Raw genomic sequence first — 18083 nt, 5'->3', positions numbered from 1 at the left:
AGGTGGAGGCTGGTATGGATGAGGTGGAGGCTGGTATGGATGAGGTGGAAGCTGGTGTAGATGAGGTGGAGGCTGGTGTAGATGAGGTGGAGGCTGGTGTGGATGAGATGGAGGCTGTTGTAGATGAGGTGGAGGCTGGTGTAGATGAGGTGGAGGCTGGTGTGGATGAGATGGAGGCTGGTGTAGATGAGGTGGAGGCTGGTGTAGATGAGGTGGAGGCTGTTGTAGATGAGGTGGAGGCTGGTGCAGATGAGGTGGAGGCTGGTGTAGATGAGGATGAGGCTTGTGCAGATGAGGTGGAGGCTGGTGTAGATGAGGTGGAGGCTGGTGCAGATGAGGTGGAGGCTGGTGTAGATGAGGTGGAGGCTGGTGTGGATGAGATGGAGGCTGTTGTAGATGAGGTGGAGGCTGGTGCAGATGAGGTGGAGGCTGGTGTAGATGAGGTGGAGGCTGGTGTAGATGAGGTGGAGGCTGGTGTAGATGAGGTGGAGGCTGGTGTAGATGAGGTGGAGGCTGGTGTAGATGAGGTGGAGGCTGGTGTAGATGAGGTGGAGGCTGGTGTAGATGAGGTGGAGGCTGGTGTAGATGAGGTGGAGGCTGGTGCAGATGAGGTGGAGGCTGGTGTAGATGAGGTGGAGGCTGGTGTAGATGAGGTGGAGGCTGGTGCAGATGAGGTGGAGGCTGGTGTAGATGAGGTGGAGGCTGGTGTAGATGAGGTGGAGGCTGGTGTAGATGAGGTGGAGGCTGGTGCAGATGAGGTGGAGGCTGGTGTAGATGAGGTGGAGGCTGGTGTGGATGAGATGGAGGCTGGTGCAGATGAGGTGGAGGCTGGTGTAGATGAGGTGGAGGCTGGTGTAGACCAGTACGAACTTTATCAGCTCCTCTTCTGCCTCCTCCTCACTCCAGCATTCCATGATGGAGCAGCAAGATGACACCTCATGCTTTATCTCCTGACTCCAACTGATGACCTCCACCTTCTCGTCTACTCCACACATTCCTCACCACACACACCACATGCAAGTCTGTGTGTGTGTGTGTGTGTGTGTGTGTGTGTGTGTGTGTGTGTGTGTGTGTGTGTGTGTGTGTGTGTGTGTGTGTGTGCGTGTGTGTGTGTGTGTGTGTGTGCTTGTGTGTGTGTGTGCGTGTGTGTGCGTGTGTGTGTGTGTGTGTGTGTGCGTGTGTGTGCGTGTGTGTGTGTGCGTGTGTGTTCCAGCACTATGGACTCTTCCATAAACTATTGGTTCTCAAAAAACTACTCAGAGGTCCCATCCAATATTCATCCAAGCAGTCCTGCAGAGTATTTACTTGTGTGTGATATCATGTGCGATACATGTAGTCCTGCGCAGTATTACTTGTGTGCGATATCATGTGTGATACAGACAGTCCTGCTGAGTATTTACTTGTGTGCGATATCATGTGCGATACAAGCAGTCCTGCAGGGTGTTTACTTGTGTGTGATATCATGTGTGATACAAGCAGTCCTGCAGAGTGTTTACTTGTGTGTGATACCATGTGTGATACAAGCAGTTCTGCAGGGTGTTTACTTGTGTGTGATATCATGTGTGATACAAGCAGTTCTGCAGGGTGTTTACTTGTGTGTGATATCATGTGTGATACAAGCAGTCCTGCAGAGTGTTTACTTGTGTGCGATGTCATGTGTGATACAGACAGTCCTGCTGAGTATTTACTTGTGTGCGATATCATGTGCGATACAAGCAGTCCTGCAGGGTGTTTACTTGTGTGTGATATCATGTGTGATACAAACAGTCCTGCAGAGTGTTTACTTGTGTGTGATACCATGTGTGATACAAGCAGTTCTGCAGGGTGTTGACTTGTGTGTGATATCATGTGTGATACATGTAGTCCTGCAGAGTGTTTACTTGTGTGCGATGTCATGTGTGATACAGACAGTCCTGCTGAGTATTTACTTGTGTGCGATATCATGTGCGATACAAGCAGTCCTGCAGACTGCTTGCTTGTGTGTGATACCATGTGAGATACATGTAGTCCTGCACAGTATTACTTGTGTGCGATGTCATGTGTGATACAGACAGTCCTGCTGAGTATTTACTTGTGTGCGATATCATGTGCGATACAAGCAGTCCTGCAGGGTGTTTACTTGTGTGTGATATCATGTGTGATACAAGCAGTCCTGCAGAGTGTTTACTTGTGTGTGATACCATGTGTGATACAAGCAGTTCTGCAGGGTGTTTACTTGTGTGTGATATCATTTGTGATACAAGCAGTCCTGCAGAGTCCTTGCTTGTGCGCGATATCATGTGAGATACATGTAGTCCTACAGAGTGTTTACTTGTGTGCGATATCATGTGTGGTACAGACAGTCCTGCAGAGTATTTACTTGTGTGCGATATCATGTGTGATACAAACAGTCCTGCAGAGTATTTACTTGTGTGCGATATCATGTGTGATACAAGCAGTCCTGTTGCTTGTTTACTTGTGTGTGATATCATGTGTGATACAAGCAGTCCTGCAGAGTGTTTACTTGTATGTGATATCATGTGCGATACATGCAGTCCTGCAGAGTGTTTACTTGTGTGCGATATCATGTGCGATACAAGCAGTCTTGCAGCGTGTTTACTTGTGTGTGTGATATCATGTGCGATACAAGCAGTCTTGCAGCGTGTTTACTTGTGTGTAATATCATGTGCAATGCAAGGAGTCCTGCAGCATGTTTACTTGTGTGTGATATCATATGCGATACAAGCAGTCCTGCAGCATGTTTACTTGTGTACGATATCATGTGCAGCAGCGAATATAAATGTTTTGTGTATAAATGAATGAATGTGTGGTGTATGAATATGAATGAGTGAATGAATGAATTGTGTTTGAATATGAATTAATTTTTGGTGTATGAATATGAATGAATGTTTAGTGTATGAATATAAATGAATGAATGGTGTATGAATATGAATTATTGTTTGGTGTATGAATATGAATGAAAGAATGGTATATAAAGGAATGAATGTTGTATGAATAAGAGTGAATGAATGAATGGTGTATGAATATGAATGAATGAATGATGTATGAATATGAATTAATTTTTGGTGTATGAATATGAATGAAAGAATGGTATATAAATGAATGAATGGTGTATGAATAAGAATGAATGAATGAATGGTGTATGAATAAGAATGAATGAATGAATGAATGGTATATGAATGAATGAATGGTGTATGAATATGAATTGATTTTTGGTGTATGAATATGAATGACAGAATGGTATATAAAAGAATGAATGGTGTACGAATAAGAATAAATGAATGAATGGTGTATGAATATGAATGAATGAATGATGTATGAATATGAATGAATGTTTGGTGTATGAATATGAATGAACGTTTGGTGTATAAATATGAATGAATGTTTGGTGTATGAATATGCATGAATGAATGATGTATGAATATGAAATAATGTTTGGTGTATGAATATGCATGAATGAATGATGTATGAATATGAATGAATGTTTGGTGTATGACTATGAATGAATGGTGTATAAATATGAATTAATATTTGGTGTATGAATATGAATGAACGGTTTATGGATATGAGTGAATGAATGGTGTATGAATATAAATGAAAGAATGGTGTATGAATATAAATGAATGTTTGATATATGAATGAATGATGTATGAATATGAATGAATGAATGGTGTATGAATGAATGGTGGTGGTCGGAGAGGCTGTCGGTGTGCTGGTGTTGCCATGGCAACTACATAAATAATCTTGATGTGGAGTGAATTCATGTTGTCACTTTAAAAGAAAAGCATTGAAAAAGTCAACATAATTATTACTAATTATTATTATTGAATTCTGGTGGCCCTAATATCCAAATAATCCTCTTTCCTTTCCTTGGATGGAAGCTTCTTTTGAGCAGAAGATTTTAGAAGCCTTGTGATGAAGGGATTACTCCACTTCTTCATTCATTCACACAAATACATTTCAACATTTAGTAACCACACTTGTTCTCTGTTTCATCCTTTTACACTACTCAATGATACACGTGCTGCTGGTATCCTATTGGCTCCAGTATCGCTGTGATATGGCACAGCTGTACAACTGATGCTCCTGTAAAGTACCAACCAGAAGTATTCACACGTTCATATGGCAATAAATGGCACTTCTTTAGTACGTATTAACACGTTCATATGGCAATACATGGCACTTCTTTGGTACTTATTAACACGTTCATATGGCAATAAATGGCACTTCTTTAGTACGTATTAACACGTTCATATGGCAATAAATGGCACTTCTTTAGTACGTATTAACACGTTCATATGGCAATACATGGCACTTATTTGGTACTTATTAACACGTTCATATGGCAATAAATGGCACTTATTTGGTACTTATTAACACGTTCATATGGCAATACATGGCACTTATTTGGTACGTATTAACACGTTCATATGGCAATAAATGGCATTTCTTTATTACGTATTAACACGTTCATATGGCAATACATGGCACTTATTTGGTACTTATTAACACGTTCATATGGCAATAAATGGCACTTATTTGGTACTTATTAACACGTTCATATGGCAATACATGGCACTTATTTGGTACGTATTAACACGTTCATATGGCAATAAATGGCTCTTCTTTATTACGTATTAACACGTTCATATGGCAATACATGGCAATTATTTGGTACTTATTAACACGTTCATATGGCAATAAATGGCTCTTATTTGGTACGTATTAACACGTTCATACGACAATAAATGGTACTTCTTTGGTACGTATTAACACGTTCATATGGCAATAAATGGCACTTCTTTATTACGTATTAACACGTTCATATGGCAATAAATGGCACTTCTTTAGTACGTATTAACACGTTCATATGGCAATAAATGGCACTTATTTGGTACGTATTAACACGTTCATATGGCAATAAATGGAAATTATTTATTTTGTATTAACACGTTCATATGGCAATAAATGGCACTTCTTTATTACGTATTAACACGTTTATATGGCAATAAATGGCACTTCTTTGGTACGTATTAACACGTTCATATGGCAATAAATGGCACTTCTTTATTACGTATTAACACGTTCATATGGCAATAAATGGCACTTCTTTATTACGTATTAACACGTTCATATGGCAATAAATGGCACTTCTTTAGTACGTATTAACACGTTCATATGGCAATAAATGGCACTTATTTGGTACGTATTAACACGTTCATATGGCAATAAATGGAAATTATTTATTTTGTATTAACACGTTCATATGGCAATAAATGGCACTTCTTTATTACGTATTAACACGTTTATATGGCAATAAATGGCACTTCTTTGGTACGTATTAACACGTTCATATGGCAATAAATGGCACTTCTTTATTACGTATTAACACGTTCATATGGCAATAAATGGCACTTCTTTATTACGTATTAACACGTTCCTATGGCAATAAATGGCACTTCTTTAGTACGTATTAACACGTTCATATGGCAATAAATGGAAATTATTTATTTCGTATTAACACGTTCATATGGCAATAAATTGAACTTCTTTATTCAAATCAATTCATCTAATATTTTTTTTTGTATTTTTAAAGCATTTCTCTCAATATTTTGTCAAATGTTTTAATGTTCTTTAAAAACCAAATATTGCCAATCTATTGAATTCACATTAAAATGTATATATATATATATATATATATATTTAAATATTGTTTTTAATGCCATATTTTTATCATACATGTGTAATAGTATTATAATATGATTATTGCAGAGTATTCTATCCTTACAAAAATGTTATTTACTTATTGTAGTGAAGGAATGACAAGTTCTTGAATGATTTATTAGTATCTAATGTGTACTTTTGTGTAATATGTTGTGTAATGGCCTTAGGGGTCCATCGATGTATAATAAATTGCCAGTCACAATTAACTTGTGCTCCATCCATCCATCCATCCATCTTCTTCCGCTTATCCGAGGTCGGGTCGCGGGGGCAGCAGCCTAAGTAGGGAAGCCCAGACTTCCCTCTCCCCAGCCACTTCGTGCAGCTCTTCCCGGGGGATCCCGAGGCGTTCCCAGGCCAGCCGGGAGACATAGTCTTCCCAACGTGTCCTGGGTTTGCCCTGTGGCCTCCTACCGGTCGGACGTGCCCTAAACACCTCCCTAGGGAGGCGCTCGGGTGGCATCCTGACCAGATGCCCAACCCACCTCATCTGGCTCCTCTCCATGTGGAGGAGCAGCGGCTTTACTTTGAGCTCCTCCCGGATGACAGAGCTTCTCACCCTATCTCTAAGGGAGAGCCCCGCCACCCGGCGGAGGAAACTCATTTGGGCCGCTTGTACCCGTGATCTTGTTTTGGGCCGCTTGTACCCGTGATCTTGTCCTTTCGGTCATAACCCAAAGCTCATGACCATAGGTGAGGATGGGAACGTAGATCGACCGGTAAATTGAGAGCTTTGCCCTCCGGCTCAGCTCCTTCTTCACCACAACGGATCGATACAGCGTCCGCATTACTGAAGACGCCACACCGATCCGCCTCTCGATCTCACCATCCACTCTCCCCTCACTCGTGAACAAGACTCCAAGGTACTTGAACTCCTCCACTTGGGGCAAGATCTCCTCCCCAACCTGGAGATGGCACTCCACCCTTTTCCGGGCAAGAACCATGGACTCGGACTTGGAGATGCTGATTCTCATCCCAGTCGCTTCACACTCGGCTGCGAACCGATCCAGTGAGAGCTGAAGATCCTGGCCAGATGAAGCCATCAGGACCACATCATGTTTAAAAAGCAGAGACCTAATCCTGCAGCCACCAAACCAGATCCCCTCAACGCCTTGACTGCGCCTAGAAATTCTGTCCATAAAAGTTATAAACAGAATGGGTGACAAAGGGCAGCCTTGGCGGAGTCCAACCCTCACTGGAAACGTGTCCGACTTACTGCCGGCAATGCGGACCAAGCTCTGACACTGATCATACAGGGAGTGGACCGCCACAATCAGACAGTCCGATACCCCATACTCTCTGAGCACTCCCCACAGGACTTCCCGAGGGACATGGCCAAATGCCTTCTCCAAGTCCACAAAGCACATGTAGACTGGTTGGGCAAACTCCCATGCACCCTCAAGGACCCTGCCCAGAGTATAGAGCTGGTCCACAGTTCCACGACCAGGACCAAAACCACACTGTTCCTCCTGAATCCGAGGTTCAACTATCCGGCGTAGCCTCCTCTCCAGTACACCTGAATAGACCATAGGAGTGTGATCCCACGATAGTTTGAACACACCCTCCAGTTCCCCTTCTTAAAGAGAGGAACCACCACCCCGGTCTGCCAATCCAGAGGTACCGCCCCCGATGTCCACACGATGCTGCAGAGTCTTGTCAACCAAGACAGCCCCACAGCATCCAGAGCCTTAAGGAACTCCGGGCGGATCTCATCCCGCTATCACTATGACTATGCGCATGTCACTATGTGCATGTCACATCTCATTCCAACTTTGACATCAACATCATCTCATTCCAACTTTGACATCAACATCATCTCATTCCAACTTTGACATGAACATCATCTCATTCCAACTTTGACATCAACATCATCTCATTCCAACTTTGACATCAACATCATCTCATTCCAACTTTGACATCAACATCATCTCATTCCAACTTTGACATCAACATCATCTCATTCCAACTTTGACATCAACATCATCTCATTCCAACTTTGACATGAACATCATCTCATTCCAACTTTGACATCAACATCATCTCATTCCAACTTTGACATCAACATCATCTCATTCCAACTTTGACATCAACATCATCTCATTCCAACTTTGACATCAACATCATCTCATTCCAACTTTGACATCAACATCATCTCATTCCAACTTTGACATCAACATCATCTCATTCCAACTTTGACATCAACATCATCTCATTCCAACTTTGACATCAACATCCTCTCATTCCAACTTTGACATCAACATCATCTCATTCCAACTTTGACATCAACATCATCTCATTCCAACTTTGACATCAACATCATCTCATTCCAACTTTGACATGAACATCATCTCATTCCAACTTTGACATGAACATCATCTCATTCCAACTTTGACATCAACATCATCTCATTCCAACTTTGACATCAACATCATCTCATTCCAACTTTGACATCAACATCATCTCATTCCAACTTTGACATCAACATCATCTCATTCCAACTTTGACATCAACATCATCTCATTCCAACTTTGACATCAACATCATCTCATTCCAACTTTGACATCAACATCATCTCATTCCAACTTTGACATCAACATCCTCTCATTCCAACTTTGACATCAACATCATCTCATTCCAACTTTGACATCAACATCATCTCATTCCAACTTTGACATCAACATCATCTCATTCCAACTTTGACATCAACATCATCTCATTCCAACTTTGACATCAACATCATCTCATTCCAACTTTGACATCAACATCATCTCATTCCAACTTTGACATCAACATCATCTCATTCCAACTTTGACATGAACATCATCTCATTCCAACTTTGACATCAACATCATCTCATTCCAACTTTGACATCAACATCATCTCATTCCAACTTTGACATGAACATCATCTCATTCCAACTTTGACATCAACATCATCTCATTCCAACTTTGACATCAACATCATCTCATTCCAACTTTGACATCAACATCATCTCATTCCAACTTTGACATCAACATCATCTCATTCCAACTTTGACATCAACATCATCTCATTCCAACTTTGACATCAACATCATCTCATTCCAACTTTGACATCAACATCATCTCATTCCAACTTTGACATGAACATCATCTCATTCCAACTTTGACATCAACATCATCTCATTCCAACTTTGACATCATCATCTCATTCCAACTTTGACATCAACATCATCTCATTCCAACTTTGACATCAACATCATCTCATTCCAACTTTGACATCAACATCATCTCATTCCAACTTTGACATCAACATCATCTCATTCCAACTTTGACATGAACATCATCTCATTCCAACTTTGACATCAACATCATCTCATTCCAACTTTGACATCAACATCTCATTCCAACTTTGACATCAACATCATCTCATTCCAACTTTGACATCAACATCATCTCATTCCAACTTTGACATCAACATCATCTCATTCCAACTTTGACATCAACATCATCTCATTCCAACTTTGACATCAACATCATCTCATTCCAACTTTGACATCAACATCATCTCATTCCAACTTTGACATCAACATCATCTCATTCCAACTTTGACATCAACATCATCTCATTCCAACTTTGACATCAACATCATCTCATTCCAACTTTGACATCAACATCATCTCATTCCAACTTTGACATCAACATCTCATTCCAACTTTGACATCAACATCATCTCATTCCAACTTTGACATCAACATCATCTCATTCCAACTTTGACATCAACATCATCTCATTCCAACTTTGACATCAACATCATCTCATTCCAACTTTGACATCAACATCATCTCATTCCAACTTTGACATCAACATCATCTCATTCCAACTTTGACATCAACATCATCTCATTCCAACTTTGACATCAACATCATCTCATTCCAACTTTGACATCAACATCATCTCTGTTGTCACTTTTTTCTTAATCAAACACATAAATTGTCATCTTTTTTTCATCACTTTGTGTTTCTCATTCCTCTGCACCTGTCACTGCCTCTCACTACTCCGTGCTTGGGTTTGTGAGTTCTACTGCTAATCATTGAGACTACTACTACTATTCATTGAGCGTACTACTACTATTCAATGAGAGTACTACTACTATTCAATGAGACAACTACTGATATTCATTGAGAGTACTACTGATATTCAATGAGAGTACTACTACTATTCATTGAGAGTACTACTAGTATTGATGGAGAGTACTACTACTATTCATTGAGACAACTTCTGATATTCTACTATTCAATGAGAGTACTACTACTATTCATTGAGACAACTACTGATATTCATTGAGAGAACTACTGATATTCAATGAGAGTACTACTACTATTCATTGAGAGTACTACTAGTATTGATGGAGAGTACTACTACTATTCATTGAGACAACTTCTGATATTCATTGAGAGTACTACTGATATTAAATGAGAGTACTACTACTATTCATTGAGAGTACTACTAGTATTGATGGAGAGTACTACTACTATTCATTGAGAGAACTTCTGATATTCATTGAGAGTACTACTGATATTCAATGAGAGTACTACTACTATTCATTGAGAGTACTACTAGTATTGATGGAGTACTACTAGTATTGATTGAGAGTACTACTAGTATTGATGGAGTACTACTAGTATTGATGGAGTACTACTAGTATTGATTGAGAGTACTACTAGTCAGTACTGGTAGTGATCAGTATTTGACTCACCGACTGCGAGCATCAAGCAGGCAAACTTCATCGTAGCTCCTCAGACTTTCCGTGTCTTCTGCCGGATGTCGATACCGCTGATATCGCTGCTACCGTTGATATCGTTGATATCGTTGATATCGAGTGTCCGTCAAGTCTGTCTGCTCCAGTTGCAAGTGAACCACGCGGCTCCTTTTGTGTCTTCCTGCCTGAACGTGAAAGGCAAGAATGCTTTTCTTCCTCTTTAAAAACTTTTTTCTGCGTCTCCTTGGCTGCGACTCTCTCCCTCCTCTCTCCTCTCTCTCTCTCCTCTCTCTCTCTCCCCTCTCTCTCTCCTCTCTCCTCTCTCTCTCCTCTCTCTCTCTCCTCTCTCTCTCTCTCTCCTCTCTCTCTCTCCTCTCTCTCTCTCTCTCCTCTTTCTCTCTCCTCTCCTCTCTCTCCCCACTCCCTCTCTCTCCTCTTTCTCTCTCCTCCCTCTCTCTCTCCTCCCTCTCTCTCTCTCTCTCCTCTCTCTCTCCTCTCTCTCTCCTCTCCTCTCTCTTTCTCTCCTCTCTCCCTCTCTCTCTCCTCTCGCTCTCTCCTCTCTCTCCCTCTCCTCTCTCTCTCCCCTCTCTCTCCCTCTCTCTCTCTCTCTCTCCCCTCTCTCTCTCCTCTCTCTCCTCTCTCTCTCTCTCTCTCTCTCCTCTCTTCCTCCTCTCTCTCTCTCTCTCTCTCTCTCTCTCTCTCTCTGTCTCTCTTTCTCTCTCTCTCTCTCTCTCTCTCTCTCTCTCTCACTCCCCTGTGTGCGGTGGCTGAGATGTTCCCAAAGGAGTGCCTCTTATCCAGCCTGCAGAGCTTTCAATAACAAAGGAAACTCCCAGACAATGTGGGTACCCCCCCCCCCCCCCCCCCCCCCCCCCCGCCATGGTGCGGGGGTCACATCAGCAGCGAGCGTTTGAGGACAGGAAGTTGTCATCTTCTTCTTGACACTCTCACACAAACATTGTACGCGCAAAAAGTACGTCAGGCGTGTATACAAGTATATACGAACAAATACTACAAAGTAGTGAAACATATCATATACATATATATATCATGTACATATATATATATCATATACATATATATATCATATACATATATATATCATATACATATATATATCATATACATATATATATCATATACATATATATATATCATATACATATATATATCATATACATATATATATCATATACATATATATATCATATACATATATATATCATATACATATCACGTCAGGAGTCAGTTGTGCCGTTTAACCAAGCCTTTAATCATCATGTGATTCAATGTATATTACAAACCCTGTTTCCATATGAGTTGGGAAATTCTGTTAGATGTAAATATAAACGGAATACAATGATTTGCAAATCCTTTTCAAGCCATATTCAGTTGAATATGCTACAAAGACAACATATTTGATGTTCGAACTCATAAACTTTATCTTTTTTTTGCAAATAATCATTAACTTTAGAATTTGATGGCAGCAACACGTGACAAAGAAGTTGGGAAAGGTGGCAATAAATACTGATAAAGTTGAGGAATGCTCATCAAACACTTATTTGGAACATCCCACAGGTGTGCAGGCTAATTGGGAACAGGTGGGTGCCATGATTGGGTATAAAAACAGCTTCCCAAAAAATGCTCAGTCATTCACAAGAAAGGATGGGGCGAGGTACACCCCTTTGTCCACAACTGCGTGAGCAAATAGTCAAACAGTTTAAGAACAACGGGTTCCAGGTTCGAGCCCCGCTTCGGCCATCTTAGTCACTGCCATTGTGTCCTTGGGCAAGACACTTTACCCACCTGCTCCCAGTGCCACCCAGACTGCTTTACATGTAACTTAGATATTGAGTTTCACTATGTAAAAGCGCTTTGAGTCATTAGAGAAAAGCGCTATATAAATATAATTCACTTCACTTCACTTCAATTGCAAGAAATGTAGGGATTTCAACATCTACGGTCCATAATATCATCAAAAGGTTTAGAGAATGTGGAGAAATCACTCCACGTAAGCGGCATGGCCGGAATTCAACAATGAATGACCGTGACCTTCCATCCCTCAGACGGCACTGTATCAAAAACCGACATCAATCTCTAAAGGATATCACCACATGGGCTCAGGAACACTTCAGAAAACCACTGTCACTAAATACAGTTGGTCGCTACATCTGTAAGTGCAAGTTAAAGTTTTACTATGCAAAGCCAAAGCCATTTATCAACAACATCCAGAAACTTCTCTGGGCCCGAGATCATCTAAGATGGACTCATGCAAAGTGGAAAAGTGTTCTGTGGTCTGACGAGTCCACATTTCAAATAGTTTTTGGAAATATTCGACATCGTGTCATCCGGACCAAAGGGGAAGTGAACCATCCAGACTGTTATCGACGCAAAGTTCAAAAGCCAGCATGTGTGATGGTATGGGGGTGCATTAGTGCCCAAGGCATGGGTAACTTACACATCTGTGAAGGCACCATTAATGCTGAAAGGTACATACAAGTTTTGGAACAACATATGCTGCCATCTAAGCGCCGTCTTTTTCATGGACGCCCCTGCTTATCTCAGCAAGACAATCCCAAGCCACATTCAGCACGTGTTACAACAGCGTGGCTTCGTAAAGAAAGAGTGCGTGTACTTTCCTGGCCCGCCTGCAGTCCAGACCTGTCTCCCATCAAAAATTTGAGGCGCATTATGAAGCGTAAAATATGACAGCGGAGACCCCGGACTGTTGAACGACTGAAGCTCTACATAAAATAATAATGGGAAATAATTCCACTTTCAAAGCTTCAACAATTAGTTTCCTCAGTTCCCAAACGTTTACTGAGTGTTGTTAAAAGAAAAGGTGATATAACACAGTGGTGAACATGCCCTTTCCCAACTACTTTGTCACGTGTGGCAGCCATGAAATTCTAAGTTAATTATTATTTGCAAAAAAAAAAAATGTTTATGAGTTTGAACATCAAATATGTTGTCTTTGTAGCATATTCAACTGAATATGGCTTGAAAATGATTTGCAAATCATTGTATTCCGTTTATATTTACATCTAACACAATTTCCCAACTCATATGGAAACAGGGTTTGTAGTTCCAGTACAATCTTTTCAGATGTCTGTCTCTCCAGTTTCTCCCACACTTCTCCTCTGCTGGCCGCTCACCGTTAAAGACAACCGCTGATTAGATTAACACGTACCACCTGCCAAATCTAATCACCTGCCAGCTGCATCTTGCCGTCCCGCACATGCCCCGCCCCTAATCGATGGTGCTCCGCCCTCAACACCATTGACTGAGGCGGTGACCTTTTGCTCCTGCAGTGCGCTAATCACAACCTCCTCCCACATTCCTCCACCGCCAGACTTAGGCCGGGACATCGTCCTGCCGCGCCAACTCCGGGCGTCCCAGCAGATAGTACCAGAGGGCACCGACCGCCCACCGGATGGCGAGGCACTCCCTCTCCACCGTGCTGTATCTGGCCTCCCTTTCTGATAACTTTCTACTGATGTACAGGACCGGGTGGTCGGTTCCGCCCCGCTGCTGGGATAAAACGGCTCCCAGTCCTCTGCCCGATGCGTCTGCCTGCAAACAAAATGGGATAGAAAAATCAGGCGTGTGCAGTACCGGCTCCTCGCAAAGTGCCTTCCTCACCTTCTCGAATGCCTGCTGGCACTGCCCCGTCCACTGGATCAGATCTGGAGCACCTTTTTGGGTGAGGTCAGTTAGTGGGCTGGTCAGGTCCGAAAACCGGGGGATGAACCTCCGGTAGTAGCCTACCAACCCTAAAAACGGCCTCACCTCCTTTTTCGTCTTCGGGGTCGGGCAGGCCGCAACTGCTGCGGTTTTATCTACCTGAGGCCGCACCTGACCTTCCCCCAAGTGGTACCCCAGATACTGTACCTCCCTCCGGCCAACCGCGCACTTTGCCGAGTTGGCGGTGAGCCCCGCCCGCCTCAGGGACTCGAGTACCGCCCCCACCCTCTGCATATGCTCCGCCCAGCTGTTCCCCTGGATGATGACATCATCCAGATAGGCGGCAGCATATGTAGCGTGGGGCCGCAGTACCCGGTCCATGAGTCTCTAAAATGTGGCGGAAGGGTCACAAATTGGTACAAACCTTCCGGAGTGGAGAATGCCGTTTTTTCCTTAAACTCTGGAGACAAGGGAATCTACCAGTAGCCCTTTGTCAAATCCAGTGTCGTGAAAAAACGAGCAGTGCCCAATCGGTCCAGGAGCTCGTCGACCCGGGGAATTAGATAGGCGTCAAAACGTGACACATCATTTAACTTGCGGTAGTCCACACAGAACCGCACAGACCCATCGTTCTTCCCTACCAGAATTATGGAACTGTACCACGCACTGTGTGACTCTTCTATCACTCCCGATTCCAGCATGGCTTTTTATTCTTCCCGACCTATTTTGCGCATGTGTTCGGGCAGCCAATAGGGCGGGGACCTCACCGTCACGCCTGGGCTGGTCTCTATGTGATGCTGGGTGAGCGTCGTGCGGCCTGGCAGGGGGGAGAACACGTCAGAAAAATGCTGCTGCAATTTGGCCACGTCTGCTTACTGTGACGGCGTCAGATGATTATCACAGCGGAGAGGAAAGGGCCGGGGCAGGGGGGAACCTCCGACCCCAGCTCCTCGCTCTCCGCTATCGCCGTCACCATGGAGACAGGCTCCGCTTCCCTCCAACCTTTTAGTAGGTTGAGGTGGTATATTTGGGTTGCTCCGCCCCGGTCTGACCGCCTGACCTCGTAATCCACGTCACCTACTCGTCGTGTGACCACAAAGGGTCCTTGCCACTTGGCGAGTAATTTGGAGCTGGATATTGGGAGTAATACAAGTACTTTCTCTCCCGGTGAAAATTGTCTGAGTTGCGTCCCCTTGTTACACAGGCGCTGCTGACGTTCTTGGGCTTGGAGCAAATTCTCACGTGACAAGTGCCCCAATGTGTGGAGTTTTGCTCTCAAGATCATGACGTACTGAATTTCGTTTTTACTGGGGCTTGGACCTTCCTCCCAGCTTTCTTTAACTAGGTCCAGTACCCCGCGTGGCTTCCTGCCGAACAACAGTTCAAATGGAGAAAATCCTGTTGAGGCCTGGGGAACCTCCCGCACTGCAAATAATAAGGGATCCAACAATTTATGCCAATTTGGTTTGTCCTCGTGTACGAACTTCCGGATAATGGATTTCAAGGTTCTATTCATCCACTCTACCAGCCCATCCGTCTGCGGGTGGTAAATGCTGGTCCGAATAGATTTGATCCCCAATAATCCGTATAGTTCCTTTAACGTGCGTGACATAAAGGACGTGCCCTGGTCAGTTAGAATCTCTTTCGGGATTCCAACTCGGGAGATAACTTGAAACAGTTGTGTGCCTGCGTGACACTCTTTGCAGAGATGGAGCGCAGTGGTATTGCTTCGGGATAGCGCGTTCCATAATCCACCAAGACTAGGGCAAAGCGATATCCCTGGGTGCTCGGGTGAAATGGTCCGACGAGGTCCATGCCAATTCGCTCAAATGGGACCTCTATGAGTGGTAATGGCCGCAAAGGTGCCCTAGGGGTAGCCGTGGGGTTGACTAGTTGACAGTCCGGGCAGGCTGCGCACCAGCGGCGCACGTCTGCCCGAATGCCTGGCCAATAGAACCGGACCATTATCCGATTGAGTGTTTTATCAAAACCCATGTGACCGGCCATCGGGTTAAAATGCGTCGCCTGGAAAATCATTTCCCAACGGCTTTTTGGCACCATCAATTGGGTGGTTTCCTCCCCTGTCTGAGTGTCACGACTCACTCTGTATAATCTGTCCCTAATCAATGCAAAGTGAGGGAAATCTGGCTCTATCCCCGGGCGAACCCGCTGCCCATCAATTGCAATCACTTGGTCCCAGGTCGCGCGCAAAGTGTCATCTCGAGACTGCTCGAGTGGAAAATCATCCATGGGGCACCATTGGGGAACCGTGGAAACCTCCTGCGAAGCCCCCGCCGGCTCCCCTCCCCCCCCCCCCCCCCCGGCAGCGTCGGATAATCTTGCGTCGCCGATGAGAACAGCGCGGGTATCCCCTTTCCCTACTGGCCGTGAACGCACCCCTGCGCAATGCTTTATTAATAACCCTTTAAATCCCGAACAATTTGTTCCCAAGACCAAGGGGTGCGCCAGGCGCGAATTTACAGCCACCTTAACCACCTTATTTTATATACAATACAGAGTGATCCAGTTGTTGTCATGTGTGGAGGTAGTATTTTATATACAATACAGAGTGATCCAGTTGTTGTCATGTGTGGAGGTAGTATTTTATATACAATACAGAGTGATCCAGTTGTTGTCATTTGTGGAGGTAGTATTTTATATACAATACAGAGTGATCCAGTTGTTGTCATGTGTGGAGGTAGTATTTTATATACAATACAGAGTGAGTTGGTTGTTGTCATGTGTGGAGGTAGTATTTTATATACAATACAGAGTGATCCAGTTGTTGTCATGTGTGGAGGTAGTATTTTATATACAATACAGAGTGATCCAGTTGTTGTCATGTGTGGAGGTAGTATTTTATAAACAATACAGAGTGATCCAGTTGTTGTCATGTGTGGAGGTAGTATTTTATATACAATACAGAGTGATTCAGTTGTTGTCATGTGTGGAGGTAGTATTTTATATACAATACAGAGTGATCCAGTTGTTGTCATGTGTGGAGGTAGTATTTTATATACAATACAGAGTGATCCAGTTGTTGTCATGTGTGGAGGTAGTATTTTATATACAATACAGAGTGATCCAGTTGTTGTCATGTGTGGAGGTAGTATTTTATAAACAATACAGAGTGATCCAGTTGTTGTCATGTGTGGAGGTAGTATTTTATATACAATACAGAGTGATCCAGTTGTTGTCATGTGTGGAGGTAGTATTTTATAAACAATACAGAGTGATCCAGTTGTTGTCATGTGTGGAGGTAGTATTTTATATACAATACAGAGTGATTCAGTTGTTGTCATGTGTGGAGGTAGTATTTTATATACAATACAGAGTGATCCAGTTGTTGTCATGTGTGGAGGTAGTATTTTATATACAATACAGAGTGATCCAGTTGTTGTCATTTGTGGAGGTAGTATTTTATATACAATACAGAGTGATCCAGTTGTTGTCATGTGTGGAGGTAGTATTTTATATACAATACAGAGTGATCCAGTTGTTGTCATGTGTGGAGGTAGTATTTTATAAACAATACAGAGTGATCCAGTTGTTGTCATGTGTGGAGGTAGTATTTTATATACAATACAGAGTGATCCAGTTGTTGTCATGTGTGGAGGTAGTATTTTATATACAATACAGAGTGATCCAGTTGTTGTCATGTGTGGAGGTAGTATTTTATAAACAATACAGAGTGATTCAGTTGTTGTCATGTGTGGAGGTAGTATTTTATAAACAATACAGAGTGATCCAGTTGTTGTCATGTGTGGAGGTAGTATTTTATAAACAATACAGAGTGATCCAGTTGTTGTCATGTGTGGAGGTAGTATTTTATATACAATACAGAGTGATCCAGTTGTTGTCATGTGTGGAGGTAGTATTTTATATACAATACAGAGTGATCCAGTTGTTGTCATGTGTGGAGGTAGTATTTTATATAC

General features: G+C 42.8%; 1 protein-coding gene across 1 annotated transcript in view; it reads right to left on the bottom strand.

Annotated features, from left to right (window-relative positions):
• podxl (podocalyxin-like) overlaps positions 1-10767 on the bottom strand; it is a 95163-nt gene extending 84396 nt beyond the window's left edge. The window contains exon 1 of the mRNA XM_072913129.1: positions 10459-10767. Coding sequence (XP_072769230.1) covers positions 10459-10489 — 31 coding nt within the window. The 5' untranslated portion in view covers positions 10490-10767. The remainder of the gene's footprint in view (positions 1-10458) is intronic.
• Between the last annotated feature and the right edge of the window lie 7316 nt (positions 10768-18083).

Source organism: Nerophis lumbriciformis, linkage group LG05 (genome assembly GCF_033978685.3).
Source record: "Nerophis lumbriciformis linkage group LG05, RoL_Nlum_v2.1, whole genome shotgun sequence".
Taxonomy (NCBI): domain Eukaryota; kingdom Metazoa; phylum Chordata; class Actinopteri; order Syngnathiformes; family Syngnathidae; genus Nerophis; species Nerophis lumbriciformis.
Note: the sequence above shows the minus strand (reverse complement) of the source record. Positions and strands in the feature narration are given on the sequence as shown.